This window comes from Anoplolepis gracilipes, chromosome 13 (assembly GCF_047496725.1).
Source record: "Anoplolepis gracilipes chromosome 13, ASM4749672v1, whole genome shotgun sequence".
NCBI lineage: Eukaryota > Metazoa > Arthropoda > Insecta > Hymenoptera > Formicidae > Anoplolepis > Anoplolepis gracilipes.
The window spans coordinates 5,317,677-5,345,605 of record NC_132982.1 but is presented as its reverse complement, the minus strand read 5'-3'; the positions used below and the strand labels follow the sequence as shown (position 1 = coordinate 5,345,605).

Sequence of the window (27,929 nt, the reverse complement as noted above, 5' to 3'; positions counted from 1 at the left end):
AAATTTAGTAAACATTAATTTAAAATTGAAAAAATGAAAAACGTATTATATGTAATTTGTTTTATTCTGAATATAACATTATCGTAAAATTTTGTTGCTAAAGTTTCCTGAAACAAAAGTCTGTCACGAAATTGGCCTTCATAATCGTGCTCAATTAAAGTTAATTACTGGCGATGAATAGTTTGACGAAAACGCCGACGTTTGACTATAGAGCATGTATGAAATTTCTAAAAAGTTTAATATATTTTTGTGGGAAGTTTAATATATATTGAAAAAGATTCTCTAAATCTATATACACTATATATCACATTTAGCGTTGTATCTGCAATTTTATCTGAAATATTTTTATATTTATATTGAATGTTTAGAGAACCCGCCATGTAACTATATATACATGTACTGAAAAATATTTGCATTTAACGCCAAGAGCACTGTCAAGTGAGAATAGATCGACCGACGCTTATCTCTCGAAGTACAAACGTGTCGTTTTGGAAAACCTCTAACGAACTATCGCGCGTTTCGTTTGCATTGTAATAAAAATAGTACACACTCGATAACGCACATACCGATAACCGTGTGAGAGTGAATTTTGTAGGAAGTCACCGAAATTGTTTATCGACGCGACGTCGGTACATAGTTTGGTTCGTTGAACTTTCGATGGGCTATGCATTACTCGGCGGTACCGTGCGCGCGATGTTGTGTATGTTTCGTATAAATGAAAGGGACGAATAAAACATTGACTTCGATATGTTTCCGATCCGCCACTTCGAGTCGCAACAAAAGTCTCCCGAAGGGAGGAACCGGGTGAACGCGCGTGGAAGATTGACAGTGCGCGCATGTGACTCTGTGTCTACTTCCACAGCACGTGTGCCTGTGTAACATATGTACACACACACACACATATATATATATATATATATATATATACAATTTATTATATTGCGAAATATCTTCTTGAGTGCGTTCGAAAACTGTGCCTTGAATAACTTTATAGTGGGAAACTACTATGTTTCGACAACCGGATGATCGAAAGGAAGAAAGGTTCGTATTCTACAAGCACTTTATATTTATTTAATTTCTTAATACTCGTGTCACCAACTTGTTGCTTTGCATCGAGAGATTGACGGATTTTGTCAGACTTCCCGATCATGATTTTAGTGAGATTTTTCAATCGATTCGGAATCGGTTTTTATACGGTTTGGTGCAAACGGTACAAGTCCAAAAAAAAAAAAAAAAAATGTAAGGGACGATGAAATAACGGGAGACGAACTTTGGGCCCTTTTTCTACTTTGCTGCTTCGAATGGCATGTATCGGAAGGAGAGCACGATCGTGCCTGTTATGAAATATTTTCCGGCTGGCAGCGCGCTTTATCGGAGCTGCAACGATATCCCATGTTCTGCCGTGTACTCTATTCATCCTTGTCGTCGTTGATTTTCCCCGAGCTGCATGAGGGAGAGTTTCGCGTCGGAGGGGAAGCGAAGAAATCGCGAGTGATACGTCTACGATATCGTCTCACGGATGAATAGACATGGATTTCTAGTTCACGAGATACCGTCCCGAGGAAACAGTACCAACGATCCCATCTCCTCGTTTCCTTTAACCGTAGTTTGTCCAGGTGCTACGATAGCACGTGTTTCGCATTTACTTTGCATGAAATTTGAAGTAAAGATGGAATAACATCGCGCGCACGTATTTTTGCTCGAATGTTCTTCCAGCGAACGAATCACGTCTCTTAGTGCGAGGAAGTTTCGAAAGGTTTGCGCAAAACTTGGGCAACGCTTGGGCAATTTTCTTTGACGAATTGAACAACAAATCTTAAACACTTCTGACATTTCTTGTGGAATAATTATAAATATTTTCTCTGAGATAGAATTTATCAAAAGGATCACATAAATTGCTCTTGTGTTTACTCTTTATAAAGTATTATTTAGAAGTAAGATATTCGCCTCTGAACGTCAAAAAAGTCGCCATATTTATTAACGAATGTGAAAAAGAAAACTTATTTCCAAGTACTGACTTAAACATGCTGCATTACATTTCATATAATACTTATGTCAGCTATTGTAATATGAAGATCATATATTTTGTGAGAAAAATCTAGCATTAATTTTTAATTAAATCTCTGTATGTGTCTGTTCTTCTTTCTATTTTTTCTTTTTTTTACATGAAAAACGAAATATCAGATAATAATGAGAGAGACGTTGTACGGGGTAATAACTGCGCTGTCATTCACAGATGAATGGCAGAGCCGCAGAAATATATTATCATATCCGGCTTCTATGTATGTGCATGCGTGTTGAAAATACGCTTTTGAATTTTTCGTCGCTTGCATTTTTTTTTTATGTACAATATCAGTCAAATCGTAAAATCGAGAGTGCACTATTTTCAGTCAAAATTATTATATCGTTAAAGCTGATATTAATATGCATATTAATTCACACTGTATTATAGAGACAGAGAGAGAGAGAGAGAGAGAGAGGGGGGGGAGGCGGAAAATATTAATCAGTCGTACGACGGATATACATCGGGAAATAGTACGAGATATTGAGAAATGTCATATCCGGCGAATATGTCGATTTCTCTGTGAAACATATGTTCGTAAATATGCCATCTGTAGTACAGTAGCGTGCGAGCGTGCAGTGTATTGCGCTCGCACCTTGCGCGCCAGAATTTGTGGGATCTTGCGGTCGCGGGCTTCTAAATAATCCCGGAGTTGGTAATATCACTTGGTCCACTAAATTCCCTCGGAACTAAATAACGAAGGACAGGCGTGCCCGACAGACATTACGAGAACTGCCTCAGGTTTGATTCACTCGATGCAGATAGTTACGTAGCGCTGTAATATAATTACAGTTTAACAAAGTTCTATAATAAAGTATCATATAGTTGAATAATTAACTAAGTATTGTATAAAATGTCGAAACTGTGCGGATGCTTTAATTAATTTTGGATAGATTTTTTTCTTGGAAAAGATTTCGAGATTGGCCAACATCGATTGCAACTTTTGAATACTAAATAATTTCTCTCTCTCTTTTTCTTGACAATTAAATTGAATAAAAATAAAAATTCAAGTTCCATTGAGAAAAAAAAAAACTTAAAGAAACAATTTGTCATTATGATTGTAATCAAACACATTACCGAAAAATTATCTCAAAAATATCCGTGTATTCAAGAGATGTAGGAGAAAATAAATCCAAAGGGTTATTAATATATCGATACAGAAAGAGGACATATCTATATGAGTATGTCACATACAGGGAAAATATATCGCACATGCTCTGTGCATGGTGGGACGTCGGCTTTATTCACGGTGCATTATGGTCCGTCCCGCGTAATCGCCATAATGAAATTTAAGCCACAGGCTTACTCGATGCGGAAATGCATTTCGCGACGATAAATTCACTCGCCAGGATACGGCGGGATCTTACCGTGGCATAGCTTAATGAGAGAAATGCGACGGAGAGGATCAAAGGAGTAATCAAGCAAGCACGCTCGTATTTAGGCACCGTGTATAACAGCGGCAAATGCGCTGTATGGTATCGATACAAGGCACCAGATTTGCCGTCAGGACATACGTGATCCGTATTTTGATCGGAGTCGACTACGCATAATCAGAGACATGGTCCTGCAACCGTAAGTGGTTTATCAAAAGCTGCTGGTCCATCCTAGGTACTGGTTATTTGATGAGGGAGATGTATGAAACGAAAAATCAATATACATCTGAAATATTAATATTTCATATATTATATATATAATATATACTTATATATTTATATAATATATATAATATATATAATATATATAATATATAATATAATATATTAATATATTATTATATTATTAATATATTAATATATATTATATTAATATATTATATATAATAAATAAATAATATATTAATAATATAATAATATAATATATATAATATATAATATAATATAATATATATAAATATATATATAATATATATAATAGATAAACATAAATAAATAATAAAGTTAAATCATGTATCGACATTAGTATCAATTATTTTATAATTTATCGCTCTCGTAATGTAAGACTTAAGAAAAAACTGTAGATCTTTACATACTTTTAGGCAAATACAAATTTATTTACTTTTCGTTCGCGGCAATTGAATAGCCACACGCACTATTAAAATAATGAAATTTTATTTAAATAGTAAATAATAATAATAATAAAGAATTATGATTACGTGTTTATTTGCTTGTCGATGAAATATGAATTTTTCGTGTGTGTACCTTCTTTTTTAATTAATTTTATGACATCGTTCGACGAAACAAAGTCTATAAAATATCTGGCAAAATATAACTAGGTATAAAAGATTTTAGATAATTCGAATTAAGCATTCTGAATGAAAATAATTAGTAGAAGTACCTCGAACTCTTCACTTCTTGTACGATGAGACAAATTTGAAATTTTAAAGTTGTACTTGCGGAACATTTAAATTTACATGCACATGTATCTCTAACGCATTATCTTATCTAGTCTGTATCATTTTTACTTACTTATATATCTATATCATATGTGTATCTAACTTTAACTGCCTGCTATAAATATCAATTTTTTTAGGCAAAATTGAAAAGAATAAATAAGATAATTTTATCTACAACATTTAAGAAAAGTTTTTTGCAGCCGCTATTATATGTAGAATAAAGAGATAAAGGAAAATATATAACAACGAATTATATATACATATATCTTGATCTAAAGATAGTTATTTTGGATGAAAAATGTAATCATAAATTATCGCGGTTTTTAATTATTCAAGACAATTTTATAGTTGTTAGCATTATATAGAGAAATATCCAATTTTACAAAATACAGAAATAATTCATTTGTCGTTACATTTAATATAAATGATTGGAAAATATTTTCTCGCTTTTACAGTGAGTAATACAAATATATAGGATGATTTCAATATGCCGAATAACTTCGTTGCCTTGTTTGATCATGTTGAATCGATTGTTTGATCGCAATGCTTGATGAGATTGGCAAGCGGATAATTAATGATAAAGGAGAATGTTTGTTTTACGTCGGATAAACTAATTGTATGGGTGAAAGTAGATTATCTGGATCCCTGTGGAATAAATGTTTGAAAATGCTGATCGCAATTAACTCACGGTTCCTTTTAATCTTCATTCTAACAAACAATATAGTTTGAGATGAAATATTCAACAAAAGAATCAAGTCTATTTGAATTTGAGTGAATGATAACATTTTCTTCTGATCTAATTGCATGTCAAAAGCATACTTTTTTTTGCAAATTGCAATTTTAATTTGCCATTGCTTTGAAAATTATATACAGAGTGTCCCAGAGCACTTGTGCCAACGCTCGTGAGGAGGTAGGGCACAGTAAACTGAGCAAAAAGGTCTTATACTATTTTGCAATTTTCGCAATAATTATTAAAATATTAATTAAAAACGTTTAGCGAACAATATTATACATATCTACAAGATGTCCGGTAATAATTAATAAGAGCGTTGACACAAGTACTCTGGGACACCCTGTATATATGTGTGTGTGTATGTGTGTGTGAATTTATTGCCTAGATATATTTACATATAAAAAAGTTGATTCTTAATTAATCAAAATAATTGCGTTAAAATTGGGATAAAGAATACATCTTTGAGATTTTTAGAATCATTCCATATAAAGTTTGAGTTAAATAATATTAAACTTGAGGTTTACATAATAAATATTTTCTCAGCGAAGAGCTGTAAGAAGAAAGTACTTCGTCATATTTTCTGTACAACAATATTGTTTTTTTTCTTTGATAGACCGCTATTAAACTTTAAACAACATCATAAGAAATCCTCGAGTGAAGCTTCGTGTAACTTGCATCTTCAAAGTTTTTCCTTCTATTTTCCGGCGAAAAGGGGGGGGGGAGGGTTACATTGCGGAAAGGGGGAGAGGCTGCGCGGCTTTTCGTACGCGTTATCTCGTGGACGTACGGCGCATCGCTTAATCTGCTAAATTACCGTGTACAGTCGAAGAGCGAGAGATCTTGGAGGATTACGGCTTAATGAAATTTGAACCTGGCGGATTTGCTCGTGGTAGGACTCGTGCCCGCAACCCCCAACGCGAGTACGTAGGTAACCCCACGGAATCTCGAACTTAAGACCGGGGCACTTACCCTAAAAGACAAATTCGCCGAAGGATATTCTGAGGAACCGGCGCACCGCGACGGAATGTATATAGTCGCGTGTTACGGTAATCCGCCGGATGTAATCGCTTCCGTTACGTACGTAAAGGCGGGGTAAAATCCGTTAAGTCGTCTTCATCTTGTAAGATACATCCGCGATACCGTCCGTTATTCGGGCGAAGAGCGCTGCTTTATATATGACTCTGCGATTGCACGATGTGAATTGTCTCGCATTCTGGAATTAAATTGGTCCAGTCCGCATCGCGATTTCCGCATAATTGTCCGTTAAAAGTACAAGAAATAGAATATACAATCTATTCACATATCTTTGATCGATACAATTTATTTGAAATAAAAATATTGAATAAAAATAGCATCTCGTATTTAGATCTTGCATAAAACAATTCTTTTTTATGATAGCATATTTTATTTCAGTTTTTTAATTATTATTATTATATTAAACAAGGAAGTTTCTAATATAAGAATATAAAACTCCTTTATAGAATAATATGATAAAGTATTTTGCATCGAGATAATTTATATTAAGCAAAAATTAATTACATTGCTTTATTCAACATATATGTATTTTATTTGCATTATTATATATTATTAATTGCTATTTATTTTATGTTTAACTTTAAATTTTAATAAAATAAAGTTTTTATTATATTTTCGTAAAATCTTCTCTGAAATTATAATCCAAGATAACTGACGTGAGTATTAAGGATCTTTTAAGTCTTCGAGTTAAATGTCAATTAAGCATTAAGTAGTAATTACCGACAAGAAAAGCTGTGTGGAGATGACGCTTTAACCACACTATATCGCACCATCAAAGACCGCATTAATCTAAGGAGAAAACCGCTGAGGGCGTTATACTACAAATTCAAAGAGGCACTGCTTTGATTTTAATTTGAAAAAGTGGGAATTAAAAAAAAAAAATATGTATATATTATTTTGAAATATGAGTATATTTAATCTTTCAAATCTCATGTTTGACATATTTGTACTTATAAAATGCAGACTGAAAAAATATAGGATCATTACTGTATATCAAGGGCTAACATAAATATGCTTAATTTGACCTAATCAATAATAACATATTAAATTTTCCAACATTCGAAGAAATAATACAGACGACATTTTACTAGGTTTTATTTGCTTTTAGTAAGCATTACTAGATATATAGATGTACGTAATTTTGTTCAGCGGCTTTTATATTTCTTTTTTTAATCTCTTCTTTAAATCAGGACAAAAGACGCGTTTGTGAAGTATTCATCGATTGATCGTAAAGTCTCTTTTCGCCAGATTGAGAGAAGAAAGCTGCGTTTCCCCTTTGTTCTTCAAAAAGCGGCGATCATCGTGGAAAAGAAGAGACGATTAGAATTGCACTTCTCTTTACACACGATCTTCCTCTTTTTCCGTCGCTCTTTTTTACGCGCGGAACCACCGGAAACGGTACTGTTCTCACATAAATGCGCATAAATTTTCTCGCTTTTCCTCTTTTCTCCTTTCTTTCGCGTCCGCTTCTTGTTTTTTTTTCTCTCTTACCGGCGGAGAGACTTTAATCCCTCGGTCGTCTTAATCAAAAGTTACGGTCCCGTTGTTTTGCGCTGAGTTAAAGCATCGCACCTCGCGGCCGCGCGCAAACGCTTATGAAAATGGATTTTAATTCGGTGAAAGTGAAAAACAGAGTTAATCTTACTCGGCAGTCGCACGGCCGGGTGAGATTAAAATTTCGAATCGCCGACCAACGATGGAAAGAATTCAGTGTATTATTCAAACTGGTTGAAACGCTTTATCGAAACGCGAGACTGCAACACTTCGAGTGGTCATTTAAATATTTTCATGCATTTGCGATGACAGAGTTTGGAATCTCGATGATTTATTTGATTTCCATAATGGAAAATATATCGCATAAATGTTTGAATGCATATTTGCTTTTTCGATCAGGGAAAAAGTTGTCCTGAGAGAGCGCATTAATATCATATGATATAAAACATATAATTATATGATAAAATAATATATGATTTATAGTTAAATACAAAAATAAATATGATTTTTTTTTTTTTTTTTTTTTTGAAATTTTAAATCCTTTATGATTTCTTATTTTTATCATGTTTGTTAGTAATCGCGTTCGATTCGTTAGTATTCCCCAGTAATCGCTGCGATTTAAATCGTTAACCGAGTATTTACAAAGCCGCTTGCTTTCGCTTTGATTACTTTTTTAAGCCAATCGACTTCCATTAATGATCAGCTTTAGCTAATAGGATGGACCAAGAAGGGGAAATTAGATACGATCGAACAGAGAATGAGGGAAAAAGAAGCAAAAGAGATTAAGTAGGTATCTCCGGAACTTTATCTACGATTTTCTCTCGCAAATTTCGTAAACTTTTGATGTTATCCGCTTGGTCTGAAAGAATCTCCGTTTCGGTAAAGGAACGCATAAATCTTTGAAAGGTGCCGGATAACAAATGATTCACTAAAGTCTGTGAACCAAAATGAGCAATTTACAGCCAATTAACGCGCGATTTTTAATTAAACTATGTGTTTTCCTTTCATCATCGTGGCGTATAATATCTCTACCTTTTGAAATAAAAAGGAAAGTATAAGTATCGAAAATCAAGGAACATGTGAGGGACTAAATGTAATTATTTGACATATTTTTCCTAATATTTCAGATATTTAATTTTGTATCTTTATCGGTATAACCTAGATATAAGGAAAAAAATATCGATTGTACAATAATATATTGTTGAATAATACATTGTTATCGGCTGTGAATTACGCGACGTTGTTGATTGTCTACTCGCGCAAATAACGGCATTGTTGTGGAGAATTATGAACTAATTAACTCTCGGCGCTGAGGATTACGTCGCGCGTGCTTAAGCAGGTGCAGTTACGCAAGCCACAACGACGTCCGATCTGCACGGGAATTGTAACGAATTTCGATGTTAATTAAGTCGCAACTTTCAGCGAACAACGACGCGCGCGTTGACGGGCTCTCTGTTCATTTTGTAGAAAGTCCCCGGTTGGGTCGACATTCCTGTACATCGCATGTACAGCGAAGGAATTTCTTTTAACATTGGCACGCTTGAAGGATCAGCAATTATTATAGAAAACTTTTTTAAAACAATTGTGAAATATACTTCTTTATTTCAAGTATATTTCGTTTAAATAATAATTTGGCAACTTAATAATACACGTGTTAATAAAATTGAATATAAATTGTTAATCTATACTCTCATATCTTGAGGAGATATACGATTTGACGCGCTCAACAAATTCTTTTTAGAATATAAAATGCGCAATGCAATTAAATCCTCTTAAATGCGATACCCGCTTAGTATAGTGTCGTGTCTTGTTAATACGTAACCGGGAGTAAATAATATATATAAAGTAAATGCAAGAAGAAAATTAATTTTCGTTGCCGTACGCTTAATCCTCGCTTGTAAAGCACGCTGTGAAAAATAACTAAAGATAATTCCTGTACAACGTATTTCGTAGAAAATAATTTTTATTCAACATTAATGGAACATTTCACGTAACATTTTTTTAATAATTTAATGCAAAATAATTTAATACTATTAAATAGTATACCCAAAAAACATGTATATAGTATACACATTTTTTAGTATATTTTTTATACCTAAAGAGAGCTCTTACAAGACTGTATAAATTATTTTTGAGATAATTTAAATCAAGAAAACTTGAATTTTGAAAAAAGTGTATGATAAATGTTTTGGTATTAAAAAGAAAATCCGAAGAAATATAAAAATACTTGACTATTTAATATTTTTCCGAGGAAACAATTATATAACTGAGAAAAATAAAATAATTTAACTTGTCTCTCAAATAATTGATCCAATTAAGGAAAGAGAATTATATAGAGTTTAGAAAGAAAGATAAGGTTCATTGTTCCTTTTCTAATGTAAAAGGCAGTTAATTTTACTTATCCGTGAGTCTCTAATCGTAAAATAGATTGTTCCCTAAAGCATTCGCACAAAGTAAAGAGAGCTCAGACAACTGCTCTTTTCAGTATTTGCTTATTAGAGATGCGCTCTTTAATTAGGTTCTTCCGCTACGATCCGCTCTCTCTGGACGTTTTCGAAAATATTTGTAGTGAAATCTTCTTTCGAATTCGCTGCAGACGTCGCGGCGCCGGGCGCTTATTACAATGCTTATTCTTTCCGAGACTCTTCCGCGTCGGAAAGTTTTATATTCCACGGTTTTTTTTACCGCTTTACGAGTTGAACGTTTCTTCCGAAACCGTGAGATGCAGAGATCTTTAATCGAAACGGGACGCGCGCTCAACTTTTGCTCCGTGGGATTACTGTTCTTCTTTCGCCAGTGTTTTCCTTCCAAAACGCGGTTAACCCCTCAACACCATGAAATGTGAGTTAGTGACTGTCGTAGCGGATCACCAGCACTCTCAACTCTTAAATCAGACACATTCGTGGCTTGCCAACAAAGTGGCTGCGGTGCATTGATCCTCGAAAGTTCTATATTTTAGTTGCACAGAGTATTCTATAGTATTAACTCTTTGCGTTTCTCTCCCCTTTCTCTCTCTCTCTCTCTCTCTCTTTTAATTTTTTAGATAAATACAATTTTTCTCAATAAAAATATTGAAGCAGTTACATTAGAATTATAAGTAATTAAAAAACCAAGATTTTCTTAGTATTAAAAAATTTCAGATTTGCTAAGTAAAGCATTACAGTTATGCAAAACGGCTTATTAACATCAAATTTAATATTTTAGAAAGAAGAGTGCAGACATATTATTCATATTTCTTTTCTTTCATAAAGTGTTCAAGCACCAGGCGAAGAAGAACCAATGTAAAATGTCTTTTCCTCTGTTTTCAAATTTTTCAAACTCATTCTTCGAAAGAGATGTCAGTGTTTTCAATGTAATAAGGAGTTGCAAGTTATTTTGAAGCCTTACGTGTATGAGACGTAGGTACTTTAGCACGTGCGTGAAGGGCACGTATGTAGCTCTCGAAACTGCTTAGTTCAAGATCTCGGACTGTCATGTTATATTAGTCTGTTCCCTTCCCCTTTTACCGCTGTCGAAGAAACTTTCACTATAAAACTGTCCGTCGTTTGCTTCGTCGTCGCGATTGACAGCTCCATTTGCGACGTCGAGGAAAAAATTTCTTGCGGAAAAGACTAATCGAAAGTATGCTCGGAGACCAGCTGCGTAAGTTTTTCCGTCTTTGCGAGGGACCTCATATTCTTCTTTTACGTTCGTTCCTCCGACGTTTTATTTGTGGCTGGAAATATCGCAGAAGTGTATATCCATAAATAAACTTTTAGGATTAAGTAAGTTTTTTTTCCATACTTTCTTTTAATTATATTTTTGAATTAATGTATCTATATATATATATCGCGATAAAGTTTAAATAATTGCGTGGCAAATACTAATTTGGCAGCAGTTTTCAATTAAAATTTAAAATTCTTTGTTTTCCTATCTGTTTTTGCAAATTTGATGGAGATCGTGGTAACTGACAGATCAATATTAGTTAATTTACATTAATTAAATTTGCTGTACAAAATTTTGTTTGCTGTTATATTAAATAAACTAAAGATTAGATCGCGTTTACAACGTGATACTCACCGCAATCTCAAATTTGAGAAATTTTGGCAAATACGTTATTATACGATTCATTGCCTCGGGAATGGTCAGCGGTCGTAGGCCGTGCAAGGTTGACAGTAAGATAGATTTATAAGCCAAAGTTTCGCCACGACTGTCTGGCCATTTATCATAACTAACGCGCTGGATCACGTTAGTCAACCCTTTAACTAGCACAAGCGCACATGTATAGACACGCGCGGCACTTTACTTACTGCACTCCACTTCAATGTATTTCCGCTATACCTATATTCGTCTTGTGATATTATCTTTCACGATACTACATAGTATGATGAACTGACAAGAGATTAATGTTGCTGAATAAAGTCATTTCTGTATCAATTTAAAACGCATCGTTCTTTGTACTTCTTATTTATTCATGTATTATCAAATTTCTGAACATTTACATTAAATTGAATTTTTATTATACTGATAATTTTCTCTTCTTTTTAAAAACCAATGCTAATTTTTCTTGTAGAGTTTAAATTAATATTAGAAATTAACATAAATTCCTTCCTATCTCTAATTTAAAAGCATGTCACTTCTCTACAGTGATGTAATGAGACTGACATATGAGAAGAGGAGTGGTAATTTTGAAATTGAGGCTTACATTACTGCATAGCACGTTGCTAATCTATTATTTAATTGCCAAGATCGGCATTGCACATAGGTCTTATGGATCACTATTATTTTCAAATTAAGAGATTGCTATTCACATCGATCGAGGAACTGTGGCAGTCGCTGTTTCTCGTTAATTGTAAGACGTCACGCTGAACGCGCTTATGTTTAATTAATGAAATTGTCGAATTGCAGTCGAAGCAAAACGCATCACAATGGGGTATCCAGACTGGTGCATAAAGCAAACCGGATTTCTATGGTATATTGACGCACAACAGTGCTCTAATCTATCCGGATTTTACATCATCTATTCATTATGCACAATACGCGTTAGTATTAATCCATGCGCAAAACAAATTGTATCATATTGTATTATATCTAATTTTCTATATTATTCTATATCTTTTCTTTATTTCATCGAAAAAATTAACTTATCGTTCATGTCATCGAAAAAAATATTATTTGAAAATATATACAATAACATGACGTAAAAATATTCATATTGAATTTTCCTTAAAAAGAATTGACTCTAATACATGTATATATAAACAATCACTTAAAATAATTTATAATGTTTGATATTATACAGATAGATCGGAAATAGAGTACAAAGGAAAATATAAATTTTAAATTTATAAAATAAAAATTAAAATGTTTTACGGGAATATATGAGACATATGGATTCTTGTATGACATTCTTGCGGCAGAAAATTCACTCGAAATTGCCTCGGCAACGTAGTTCTGTAACTGATATACGTCTCTTTGCAATACTCCACATAGACGTAAGTCAATACGTTTCGACATTACTTTGCCGATTCGTTGTACCATTCGTGTTTGCGTTTAATTTCTTTCCTTAGCTTCGAGCTAGCAGCCTCGACATAAAAGCGTCGTTAAAGCATCCGCTCGCGCTTTGATCTCTTTGCACGGCGTAGCCGTCGTGCATACAACAGTGCTACAAGATTATACATTTATCAGATTACGTCTCGACGTAACGTCAAACTGAAGAAAAATATTATAATCGAGTCTCATTATGTTGTGCGTTTGTCTCGCAGATGATGGGAATCGACATATAATGATTTAGAATTTAGAGCGAGACAAGCCTGTTTTTGAACAATTTAATAAGGAACTAGAGAAATGATCTTATCTTAATCTCTGATATAGGTACAGCTTTCTTAGTGTTAATTAAAAAAAATAAAAGTTTATTTAAAAATTTTTTTTTATTTTTTTATCCCTGCATAGCCCGCTCTTAATACATCTTGATTGTGTGTACTTCCGTATAAAAGATTCGCGAAATAATTTTTACCTTGTCGTCAAAGTTGCAAAACGGCAAATGCATTGCTCTTTTCACTCTGGACTGCTGTTGGACGAATACTAAATGGTGAATAACTCATTTATCGAAGAAAAGCGGTTCTCTCGGCGATTCGCAACCGCTGCCGCCATCGAAGGTGCCGTCGTGAGAATTTCAGATCGTTATTTACCTTGCTGGGAGTTCACGAGACCGCCGCAAGACCGGGGCTCGCGTATGCAAATAGATATTTCATTCCTGTCTGCGGGAACAAGAATCGAGGTTGGGGGATAAGGTGATTTTCTCAAGGGAAATTCAGCGCAGGGCACTCCGATTCGTGGTGTGGTGCGTTTCTTGTTTTGGTTTTTTCCTTCTCTTTTTTTTTTTTTTTTTTTCTTTTTCCCGACACGTGCAAACTGCGATAGAAAGAGGCCCCGCGATGTACTTTCCTTCGATCTCTCTTATTTTCCCCGATGATTCCTTCCAGCTGCATATCACAGAAAATCCGATAGTAGAGAAGGATGATACGTAGATGTGGATTCACAAACTGATCCGAAGATCGATCTTTCATAGATGTATTCATAGCATTAGATAAGATACCTATGTGCAAAGTTATAAAATGTATTAATAACGAAATATTTCTTTTTTTTCAGCGAGGAATGTGGAAATAGAGGATATCTGAGACAACTAATGGGGTAAGTCAAACGAACTGTTGAAAATTCTTGCATTATACGTAATGTCGATTTAAACTGCCATGAGAATCTCGGTATCACATGATAATACTTAAAACCAAAGAATTAAGTCGGCAAGCTTGACATTTCATGTTCTTTTAAAAATATTGAGAGATAAAAATACAGTGTTAGAGTTTAATGCTATTTTAATTATCGCAATTGTGGAGAATCTATTTTTATTTTATGAAATTTTGAAAAATGAATGTACATGCGTACAAAATAATTTTTATAAAACTTTTTATACTTTTATTGTTAATTTACATGCTCTCATTTACATACTCTTGCAGTAATTTTTATCATTTAAATTTGTAGCAAATTGCCAAACGTTTGTAAAATTTAATTCTACCATGTAGATTCCATTTTTATTGAAAACATTTAAAAATAGGTGAGTACTACTACTATTTCTTTCTTGATAAAGTCGAGGCAAAAATCGATTTAATATTTCATTTTTATATATGATAAAAGAAAAAAAAATCACATATTTTTGTCGCGAAAATATATTGTAAAATATATTGTAAATATGACTATTATGATTAGATCGATAGAATTTTAAAATTCGTCCTGCGCCGATAGAGTCCATCGATAATCTTCATATTTGATATAATTCGGTGCATTTTATCGCAGAATTTCATTGACATTCGCGTTAGATCAAATTCTATTCGGTAATTTCTATTCGGCAAATCGAAATGCGCGGAATCTACCAAGTGTTCGGAAGATTAGTTCCCTAGCAACCGAAATTGGAGTGGGCTCCGCGCGCCTAGCCTATTACAAGGACTTTAACCCAGCCTCGCTTTAATTATAACACATTTGCGGATTAAAGGCTGCAATATTTAGAAAGGTTTCAACCAACTAAAGTTAACTAAAATCCGACCGCGCGACTTAAAAGTCTATCTATCTATATATAATTTGTACTAGATTTATTTATCCACTGTTATTTTAATATCTTATAAATATTTTAAACTGTTCTTTACATATAATATTTTATAAATATTTCTCGACACACTACAATATAATTTCAAAAATGTAGTTAATCATGTAAATAATATATTTATTATTTGCGACTCTGTATCTTTCTCTCTCTCTTGATTTCTAGCAAAAATTTAATTATTTTTGTTACCAGTCAAGTTTGCAGTTTATATTGATTTAAAGAATAATTACTGTAATCACGTACACACGTGCGAAGCAATGTTTCAATTTCAAAATGAACGAAGAAATTGAATAAACAATTTCACCGGAAAAATTGAAACTTTATTAATTGCAAAAAGGGGTTTTATTTTCGTAAAAAGAATGTGATCTTTAAAAGTTTGATCGGTATAGTTACTCGAACTGTATACACATATAGAATATTTTCAATATATCTTTTTTCAGCACAGATGTTTAATTAATGTGACTTATTTTTTGGCTTCTACTTTTAAAACGTGAAATATCTCGTAAAACAAACTAAAACGCGAAATATTTCGTAAAAAATTAAAACGTGAAATACATCATAAAAAAGTAAAATTATTTTTCATTTACATAAATATACATATTTCTCCTAAATTATATTAATATATATAATTATATATATAATTAAAAAATTAAAACAATCTTTTTTATATTAATAATTGCAGAGTACTTATAAAATTATATAAAGCTAAATATTTTTTTTAAAAAGGAAGAAAAATTGGGAATTTTAATTAAATTTTTAAATGTAAATTCGTATAGATTTATGGAGAAAAAATTTAAAAAAGAAATTGCAATCACAAACATTTAGGTTATCTTGTTATAAAGATCGGTATGTGTTTCCTAGCTAAATGTATGAAATGTATGAAAAGCATTCGCGAGAGAATTACAATAGATTTGCGTGAAAGCAGTTCTCGCTTCTAAACGTTCGAGGTGCGCGCTCGTAACTTTTAGTTGAGAGCAAAGTTGATTAAGCTCTCAGGAAGGGTTGCCCACGAAGGGAGGGTGCGTATTTGTTTAGTAGGGTCAGAGAATGCGGGGGATGAATGTGTGGCACTAGGGTGCGACTGGCAGCTGGGAGCGTGTTCCGCGCCTAATGACGCAAGCTGTAAATCATTTTTGCCCGGGAGTTCACGCGTCACTTGTCTCTTTTGCGCGATTACCGGAAATTAATAGCCGTCCAGCGTTTCCGATTTAACGGATAAATCTTCGTTTGCCTCGAATTTAGATGCTTAAATAGCAGGAGACAAAAATTGAAAGTCAAACAAATATTGTAAATATTTTAGGATTTATAATTTTTTAATTATTAAGAAAAAATTATTGTGAAGATCACAATTATAATATTTAGCGAATCGAACAAGTTGCAATATGGTACCTTATGCTTTTTAAATATTTTATCTTGTAAAATTTTTAATTAATAATTAAGCTAACTAAATTGTTAATTAATAATTATTCTAACGATTCTACATATAAAGATATAATTAATTTGTCCGAAAATATGCGCCAAGTATGTATAGTATATACATAATGTATATTTGAGTAATTGTAAACCGTTTTCGGAAGCTGTGTTACCTATAGAAATATGATAATTATGTCTTGCAGAGCACGGCAGGCATTCGAGAACTCAACTAATTGTAAGTTCGCGAATAGGTCGGCTATGAGGCGGACATTTGTTCGCGGACTACGAGAGCGAGCATGGTTCGTGGAGTGGCTCATAACATCGGGCGGTGACAGTTAGTTAAAAGCGCATTTCCTTGCTCCCGGCGAAATTCTCGTCACGCGACGTAAGTCGGCATCGCAAGTCGGAACTAACAGATGTAACACGTGCGAAAGCACTTCGTCCCTGCAAGTTCGTTGCATTCGCGTGCGGTTCGCGGGCTGCTCGTGAGAAATCGCCGTGCGCATTTTGTAAATTTTCCTCGCAATCCCAGCTTTCTCGCAAGAATATCATTTGAAAATTTTCATTAAGCACAGACCATGTTAATAATTTGCAAAAAACATTTCCTCGGTAATGATCAATAACATTTAATCATCTTAAATTAACAGAAATTCACATTTGCTTACTTTTTTCTTTGGTTCAAATTAATCTAGTTATATACCGAATATAAATAAAATTTTATCAATTTTTATTATTATTATTTTAATCATTAATATTATCATTATTTATTTTAATATTAAGGGGGGGGGAGGGCGGAGAGGAATAACAATTTTTATTTGAATATACACATTTATTTTTATATAATAATAATTTATTATTTTCTTACATAATGTAAAATTTTCAGAGATTATTTTCAATAATATATCATATTATTCAATATTACATTAATCTTTATTTATTCAAATTATTCCAAAGTATTAATACATTTTTGAATGATTCTCTTGGCTCGGAATGTTCAACGCAAATGTTATCGCACAAACAGTTTTTTCTTACTACGTTCACTAAATTACGTTGACATCGCGTGCTTGAGATATCGAGCTAGTTATTTTAGCAATATATTTCACTGGAACAGTTCCGCGTTTTGCAATTCTAGTGGCGATTTAACTGACAATACAATTGATTTTACGGCAACTCTCGAGAGCGGCGATAGAATTACCTTCGTGAGTTAAACTATCTTAATAATCTTAATTAAAGAAGCAATGACTTCTCTTGAAACTACAACGCGATGCACATACAAGTTCTTGCAGAAGAAGATACAAAACAATTCTAATACATTTTTTGTAAAAAACATAGTATCCCAGTTACTCTGATGTAAAGTTATAAAGATAATACTTCTCACTGTGAGAGATACAATTACATTATCTACGTGCCAGAGAATTCCTTTCACGTTAATATTTCACGCTTTCATTCTTCAAGAGCTCTGTTTAGCTTTGCTTTTCAATATAATTCTGCTTGATTTAATTCAGAGCACGTCCATGAACTAAAATATTTGGGATGGAATTAATAAACTGATATATTAATTTGTTAAGTTTTCTAATAACGTTAATATCGTATATATTACACGCATTAATGAATCCAATTTAATTTGCATTGCCATATAATTTTAAAATTACACAAACAAATAAAATTACGTTCTATTTTCGATAATAAATACACGGAAAAGAGTTAAGACGAGATAGTTGAGTATCTCGATAATTAATTACGCAGTCTTTTACCTCATTCCTTTGCCTGGAAGGTTGTTAAAAGAAAAGCTTAGTCGGGGATGGTTTGCAAGCTTAGTCGGAAAGGCGGAAGAGTTGTTCTCTCGGTGGTAGGAGATTTGTTTAGAGTCTGCTGGAGGCGGCAAAGGTAGATGCTTGGTTGGCTGGCTGGTTGTTCGGTCGGGGGAGGCCGAAACGGCGAGCAGCATCGGGCGGTGACGGCTAGTTAAGCGCATTTCCCTCGGAGGAGGGAAGTTCTCTGGCGCGAGAGCATGTCGTAGAGAACATCTGCTACCCTGCCTAAAGAGGCAGCTCTGACTCGGGGAGTCGGCGCGCGTTCGGAAGTGACAGGAATCGCTGTTGAAGTCTGGTCCTCTGCGACAGTCTTTGTCCTCGTTTTCTTCATCTCCTTTTCCCCTAGCGATCATTGACTTTTCCTTTAAAATTGAGTCAAGTTTTATCCCATAAGTCTAACGATAATGATAATATTTAGCGTTACGTATTTAATCGTTCTCATAAAAAAAATTCTAATATAAAAAGAGCTGACGATTATTGCCTAATTTTTCATGAATTTAAACAAAAATTTAATCAAACATTTTAGACTAAAATTCTATTATAATAGAAAAATTTGTACACACTTATTTATAGTATTTAGTGAAATGCATTTGGATAATCTTGCGTATATAACTTTTAATCTCTCTAAAATAAAGTGAATGATTAATATTGCGTATTAATATTATTTATATTTATTATATTTATTATGAATATTTATAAAATATCTGAGACTACGTAATATAATTAAATGTCAAATCAAAGAAAAGATTAAAACAACAATGAAAAAATAATCTTACAGTTTAATGAATTTTTAAACACGCACTTGAATGTAATTTTATATATAAAACATTTTTTAATCTCCTCCGAAACAGTGCTAATAATTTGATATGTATATATGTACAGTATTACATATTCAATCTTTTATCGAGTCTCTTGCGGCAGAACATAATTAAAGGCGAAATGTTCAAAGAGAAATTTTAACATAATGGAAATATTCTTTTGTGGACCTCAGTGTACATTTGTACATTTAAAACCAGTGGGAGTAATTAAATTCTCCTCGGGAGACTGTTATGCGATGCACATTATACTTGTTATTCGGGCATTCTTAAACGAGAGTTGTAACCACTGTAAGAAACATTCTCCGACTGTCTTTGGCTAATATGAAACTTTTTACTTTAGTTGTTCCATTCGTTTTAATTTTGCAGACAGCGCAGACATTGTAGAAAATGTAAAATTAAGATTGCCCTTCTTGTAAAAAAAATGTTACTGAAAAGCTAAATATAAACTTATATCATTTCTTCATTATTACATGTTTTTATAGTAAAGTATTGTAGTATGTAACCGTATTCATCAAAGTAGTACAAAAAGTTCAAAATAAGAAAAGTAGTTTCTATGAAAGACTGTTAATTCTTTTTATCAATTTATCAATTTATATTACATTTAATTGCTGTAAAAATATAAGAGAGGGAAACAATTATAAATTATTTTCTAATTAAAGTTTGTAGATCTCTCTTTCTGTTACATTATAAATATGTAGTTAATTCCGTTCTTGTGTCTGTAATTTTACATAGAAAAAAATTCACAGTTTGACTAGCGTTTGATATCATCGCTAGTTTACACTGGCGCGATTCGCACAAAGGATGCGAATCTGGTCATCGATCATGTCCACCTGTCGCCATAACGTGAAAAATACACCACCATCCTTTCGCAATCACGCCGGCACAGACATTCTCGGTATATTCGCTCAACATTGAATCCGAAAATCAAAATGCGGGTTGATATACACATATGTAGAAATCTAATTAAAGCGCATTGCGGCAATTCTCTTTTTTTATGATTTATTTATCGAATTACAATTTTATTCGTAATTTCTTTTGTTTGATTTTTAATATTCATTTATAATAAAAATTTATCGCGTGCGTATTTTACACAGAACGCGACAATGTCTTAAATGTTATATATATATATATATTTTTTTTTTTTTTTTTGTTTTTGCCTTATTCACATTTAATTACAATATAAATTGTAAATTTGCATATTAAATATTGAAAATTAAGATAAAAGCTCTTTCATTGAAACAATTGATTTATCTTTTATCTCTACCATTCAAAATTAAAAAATACGATTATACTATAGAATAACATAGAATAATCTTAAAACAATACATGTGAATTTTAATTATCGATTATCGTCATACGTGTGATTGATGTAACGTGAATCCTAGATTTTAATTATTACGACGTTATGATGCTCTCATTTTCACATCATGCAATTATAGCTTAGCGAATTGAATGGCAAATGAAATTGTCGCTTCATATTGCTGATGGAAAGAGAAAGAGAAAGAGAGGGGAGAGAGAGAGAGAGAGAGAGAGAGAGAGAGAGAGAGAGAGAGAGAGAAAGAGAGAGAGGGGGGAGGAAGGAAGGGGAGAGAGAGAATCGCCTCTCAACTAATAATAATGTTTGAGCTTTGGCGGTAACAATATCGATATAATAGGGCCTCCTGGGTGTAATCGATTGGATTTTCCGCGGATAATAATCGAGAGCGGTCGGAACGAGGGGGATAGAGCCTTTATTTATGGTCGCCGGTGGCGATATACCGTGCAACAATAGTATGTTGGTTGTATAATGGTCTTTATAATAATTCAAGGATTGACGTAATATTGTCAACATTCAAATTTTGGATTTTGCATTGATATCGTCAGCAATTGTATCTGGAGGACGGTTTTGTAATATTATACACACACGAGAACATAAATATAACCTATTGTTAACTTTGTATTATGGATTATTTATGTAATCATGATTGAATTATTCCGATTACAAAAAATGTTTACAAAATTTTTAGATCAATTAATTTAGTCAATTTAAGTCTTTTCTACGATCGCGTGTGTTTTAATAAAAAAAAAAAAAAAAGTGTAGTTTATCGCAAAAATTTCAGTACATTTCTTTGCTTTTGACGTTACCGATATGCATGTATGTAGAATGTATATATGCTGCTGAAGCGCCTGTTATATACTATAAAGATAAATTTCTGTTTTACGTTCAACGCCACGTAGGGCGGAGATGCCGGAAGATATTGTCTGGGCTTTTGCAGAGTATCATTCAGGTTTTCAGGATTTCCATCTTTCCCGGTGATTGCTCGTATCTTATAAAACACGCATTTTCCGCGATATCTTTTATGCTTTGCCATAAAAAGGGAGCAGCATCTTATCATCCTTGTGAAACACGTGTCGCAGATACCAGTCACGCAAAATTATCTGTTTTTTAGCGATTTTTCACGCGAAAAGTATTCGCTCATTTGCAATAAACGGTACAAAAATACGCACGAACGAACACGTATTTTTTTACTCATTCCATTGTCACGCGATACAGAAAATGTCTCATATGTCTCGCAATGATTCAGACGATTTTTTTTCATGCAATTTTTTCTGACGAATTTTTGAAGCTGATTTTTTGTCGTAAAAACACGACGGAAATAATTTTTTTTACCTTGTATTTTTAATTTATAAATCTAATTTACTCCACACAGATTTTATTTTAATCTTTTATAGCGTTTTGCATATGACTGTGCATGCATAACGATCGTATTTAAAACTTAAATTAAATATTTAAGTAAATATAAATACAGGAAATCAATTTCAAATTTATATCAAAGAATTTGCTATTTAAAAAATTTCCGATATTAGTGGGATATCTCTGGTATTTTATTTTCTCTGATTCCATTTATTTCAACGCTGGACTGACGTTGCGTTTATAAACCCAGGCCTCATATATCATGAAAATATACTCTCATAGCGCAGAATTCGAGTGAGGCATGAAAAATTTGGTTTAATTTACATTTATTAAGGCATACTAATCGAACATAGGACTCCGCGTAGTACAAATCGTGATTTTTATTATACGACGCGGAAATTAGTATGTTCGCTTAATATGATAAAACGGCATTCGCGCGTTAAGCGATATGAAATGTAAACGATCCGTATTTGGTAAGAGCAATCAATTTTCGCAACAGTTAAATTCTGCGATAATTGACGAATATCAATATTTACTAGCTCAGAACATATATGTGTTATGTATCACGAGTTTGTCCGAATGTTATGCATTGCTTATCAAGATATTTATTCGACAGTAAGCAAATCTATTACATGTCAATAATGTATAGTTTAGCATATGGGAAACCATAATAATGATGATGTTATTACACCGCAAAACTTTGCATATTCCAAATTTCCTCGATAAATTTAATATATATATATATAAATTTATTAAGGGAATTATTTGATTATCGAGGAGAAAAATGTCGCACATATTTCATTTAGTTTGAACTGAGAAATATACATACAAACAAAATTTAAAGTGGAATAGGACAATGCTGTTTTAAACGCGAGAGGCACAATATTTCGGGCACGACTCGAAATTCAATTTTAACGTATTGCCAATCCGGGCTTGCGCCCGACGGCATCACGAAATCCGGTTTTCAATCACCGATCATTCGAAGCTTTAAGTGTGAATTAATTCGATTTTCCGCTTTTCATTGTGTCCGTTGTAGCCTGAAGAATCGATGCGACCAGCGATATATTTTATCGGGCATGGCGGAAACGCGGAAAATATGTCAGGCATAAGCTCGAAACGCCCTGTCGAACGTGATTTTTACAGCGGAAATGTAACGCTATTGATTTACGCGGCGATTGGGTTACATGATAGCTATATATTAACTCTGTGCAAATCGGCAGGGGATTTCTGTCGCACTTGGTTTATAATAAAATACGCAAATGTTTACAGATGCCTATTAAAATTCACCCGAACGATACGGGCGATTTTTGTCGTTGGGTGGAACGCGCATCGTATCGATTCTCGTGATTTATACTGTTTTTACACGCGTCGTATATCCGATCCATCATTGGTACGGTTGACGGGTGCGTTTTACGCGGTCACGATTATTTATTGTAATAAAACGCATAATCCGGCTGGTGCGACCAATATGTCGTTTCGAACGAGCTTCGTGCGCAATAGCACGGTGATAGTCTCATGAATATTAACATGTGTTTGGCCAATATATACCGTTGCTCCAGTTTCACCACGTTCTTGTTTACACCCTCCATAATCGAGAAGTTACATCTTTACATCACGACTTATAAGATATCAATTTAAGACGATGAATATGTAACCGAGATGCGTTCGTGATGTTGAAAGTGAACGCGCTGCTTAATATGAAAAATGAGAGCGTTTCTGCGTAAGACGGAAGATTTATTAAGAATCTTTGATCAGTTATTTAAATTTATAATTACGAGAGTAAAATAATTTACCAACACAATGACGGAAATAAATTTTATTTTAACACTTTAATTATTTATAACGTATCGTGACTGGCATAGATTTTTTTTTTTTTTTTTTTTATTTTTCACACAATTGATTACGAAATAATGACTAACAGTTTATATTCCGTTATATATATTTTTATATCTACGAAAGCTAATTTCCGTTAATTTTCCAAAGACGTTAAATAATTGAAGAAAACTGAAATAAAGTGATAGTACAATAGGAAAACGATTGCTACGGAATGGAACTATCGAGCGTGGCGGTCATTAAACGCGAGAAGCATCGCGTGACGACGAGACAAGGAAAGGCGGCGGCATTCGTCGTAATGGATGCAATTAAAAGGCGCGACAAGTTGATGAGAGACGATAAAGTTTGCCATAACGTCGTTCGGTTAGGTCCTCGACCGAATTCTCTCTGTTTGAGAAATTTTTGTCCCTAGGAACCGATGAAGAGATGGCTTACCACCGCCCTAGAGGAGACGTCGACGTCGACGTCGACGCCGACGTCGTCGTCGGGCGTCGCGTCGCGGTGGAGTGCATCTTCTCTCGCGCCGGCTCTGCCGGATCGATTCCCACGTCTCTTCTCGTGAAAGCAGCAGGGTGCAGTAGCGAGAGGGGGCGCGAAGGTAAAATGGCGAGGAGCGGGCGGGGGAGGGGGGGAGGATGGAGAGAGGAGGGTGCTGCATGTCTCGCCGTTGGAGGATCGCCTCTTGCTATCGCACGTCTTGCCGGCAAGACGCCGGAAGCCGTGACGTTCCCGCGTAACGACGACCGCCGTAACCGAACCGAGTAACTCTACCCCACAATAAGAAAAGCTCCTCGGCCCTTTGGTCGATGTGCGAGAAAGCAATTGAAAAGTTTAATTGGATACCGCCATCATCGGATATAATGGATATTTAACAATGATTTTAAACATTTCGTTTGTCTTATCGCGACCGATTTTTATATCTGCAAATTAAAAGAAATTTCAAAGTAGACCCGTGTACGATAAATTGTCGCCGATATAATCATATCGTGACGTAATGGAATATTATGCTTCCTAAAAATTTGCAACGACTTGTCTCCTATTTCTGATGCAACCGCCTCGTCAAGTTCGTGCATCTGTTTGTCTCGCCGCCTCTACACTTTGCGGAAGTTTATGTTCTCGGGAGAGTTGAGCATATTCTTTCCTCTCCTCGCAGCTTTTTATTTTATTTTTTATCCATCCCTCACGCATTTCGCGAGAACGTGAAAAGCGCGAAATACTGTTTCTTAATATCGAAGTAATATCAGGATAAATGTAAGAAAAATATAATTATATTAATATATTTAATGTGAGCTTTTAAATTGTATTAATTGTATTGAAGTTTACATATATATATGTTGAAAGTGTCATATTCTTTTAGCCAATGCGGCAGGTTGGTCATGCTAAAAAGCACTCCACTCTCCATTACTATCAATTAAAAAATGCATATGAAAATGGATCGAGGTGAATATTTTACTATTGCACTGCAGTCCGTCTCTACGGCACATTGCACTCTTCATTGGATTCAGAATCGGTAAATCGATGATTATTTCATCGTTATTACGATCTCGCGATTGCACTTCTACATCGTTAATTGTTGCGATTGTATTGATGCGAACGAATTTTCATGACGCATCAGAGTGCGAAACGTGCAACGCTTTTACGTTAGTTTATCTACATCCATTACTTATGGCAGTTTGCGTAATTCCAGAAAGCACCAAGTTTGATTTCATCTATTTATATTTTTACAAACGCGTAGATACACTTTTTATTTAAGTTTTTAAAACAAGATTATTTTCATCTTTTTTATATTTTAAAAATAGATATAATTACATTTAAAAAGTTTGAATTATTCTAGTATTTCCGCGGAATAGCAAAAATTTCGGAAATTATTATTGGTTCATCTAATAATAATATGTACTTATAGATATATGTGACTATCACTCATGAACAACCAAGCTAAGAAAGAAAGTCTTGTAATCTATTAGAGAAAAAAAACTGAGTTGAAGAAAATCATTTACGTTTTACAAGTGTTTTAAATGGGTTAAAAGGTCGAGAAAACGTTTTATGCGCGTGCATTGCTTTTCATATTACCTATGTAATTTACGTTCGTCGCGTGCAGCCTGAAAATAACATTTTTCTGATTAGTATAAATTGCTTCGAACTAAAAAAAAACGTCAGATTATTTTGATTAAAAAATATCGATGGTACCAAGCGAATTGTTATTGAACAAAGGCAAATGGCTTACGGCAAACAAAACAAAATTCTGTTTTTTTAAATTTTTTTAATGATTTTTAACATAGCGTAAAACTATAAAATAATTTTCTCGATATTTTACTGCACGAATTTTTTCACTTTTTAACAGATACGAAAAGTCGTAAAAACGGTATCACATGATTGTTCGAATAATTAACTTGATGTTTTTTTTACTTCGAAACAATTCATACTAATTATCAGAAAAAATATTATATTTTCTGGTTGCACGCGATAAATATAATTGCATAGGTAATACGAGAAACGATGCACGCGCATAAAAGTAATAAACAATAAATATTCGAAAGATTACTCTCTGAAATTTAAGGCAGTTGTTTTATTTTAACCCAAGCATATTCAAGAAATTCACATTTAGTTAATTCCCAACTTGATAAACAGGGGAGACAGATCTGCATTTAACAGATCTGCCCTGGAAAGTGAAGAATGAGCACAATGTATATGATGAACGACTTAATGTTAGCTTTATTATTTTTTTTATATTATGAGTTGCAACGGAGAACCCTTCGGAGAAGGGTTCTTTAAACAAAGATACGATGGAAAGTTGCTCGATCGAATAATTTAAAAAAATAATTTTATAATAGCTCGGAAACTTATTGAAAATCTCTTTGTAGTCGAAGAAGCGATTTCGTTAACTGTCCAAAGAGACTTTGCCGTTTCAATCCTGTTTGATTCGCTACTGCGAAATTAAGTACTGTCGCGAAAAGGTATACAATTCTTTGTACCCCTTTTACGCACATTATACGCGCACCGATAGATGCAAAGTTTTCCATTCTTCTTTTTTCTTCGGTGCAAAACAAGCCGTACTTACTTGTTTGTTTTCACGAATACAACGATAATACAAAGATAATACAATTTTTAATATCGTTCTTGTTTTACGTGTGATATTTGTCAAAAAAAAATATTAAAAAACATTGTTATTTTCGCTTTATGAAAAACGTTTATTTTTAGAATTATTGATACATATGTGTACATGTACGATTTTTTAAATTGTTTACATATCTTCCCTTTCTATTGATTATAATTCTAAAAATATAATTAATACTATAATACTGTAATATATTTTATGGTTTTTTCTTAAAAGATGCATTCTTTTATCTTTAAATACTCAGTTTTTTTGGCAATTTTAGCACTTATCATATTAACACGAAGGTAGGGAAGAAATTCGCGTGACGCAGTTTTGTTGCGACAAACGCGTTTCGCGAATTGACGTTCCGCCCGATTGGCAAATTTTTGGTACCGAGGCCGAACAATTTTTCTGTTGACGCGTCTACGCGTTTTTCATTTCGCTCGTTTACAAAATTAGGTTAAAAATTCATCCGGCGCACTCGTCGATGGGTATTCTCTTTCGTTTCTATTTGTCCGGCCGCTGATTTCTGCGTGCGCGAACGCGCTAGGATTTTTCGTACGGAAAATGAGCGCTACGCCTTCACGGTAATGAGAGATAAAGCGTAAATACGGCTTTCAATCGGCCATTCTTTCTTTTTTTTTTTTTTTTTTTCGGAATCCATTTGACGTATTATCGATGAGCGCACGGCCATTGATGCGGCAACAATCGCGAATTGACAGCCGATAAGGAAAAAAAATAGCCTTTTTGTATAAATCATCTTTTGTTCATCACCAAAGTGACGAGAAGATTGAACGATACTTTTTATCAGAACATGAACTTTATCGTCATTTACACGCGGGACGTGTATAAGAATATGATGGTATAAAGTATGAAAAATGATTTCAATTCTTTTTTCTCATGTTCACGCTTCATGCAGTACTCACTCTAG

At 33.6% G+C, this 27,929-nt stretch overlaps 1 protein-coding gene across 3 annotated transcripts in view; it reads left to right on the top strand.

Annotated features, from left to right (window-relative positions):
* The window catches only part of Cad87a (cadherin 87A), a 181,390-nt gene that overhangs the window by 19,335 nt on the left and 134,126 nt on the right, over nt 1-27,929 (top strand). For all 3 annotated transcript variants that reach the window (XM_072904606.1, XM_072904607.1, XM_072904608.1), the window contains exon 3: nt 14,347-14,388. In XM_072904606.1, coding sequence (XP_072760707.1) covers nt 14,347-14,388 — 42 coding nt within the window. The remainder of the gene's footprint in view (nt 1-14,346; nt 14,389-27,929) is intronic.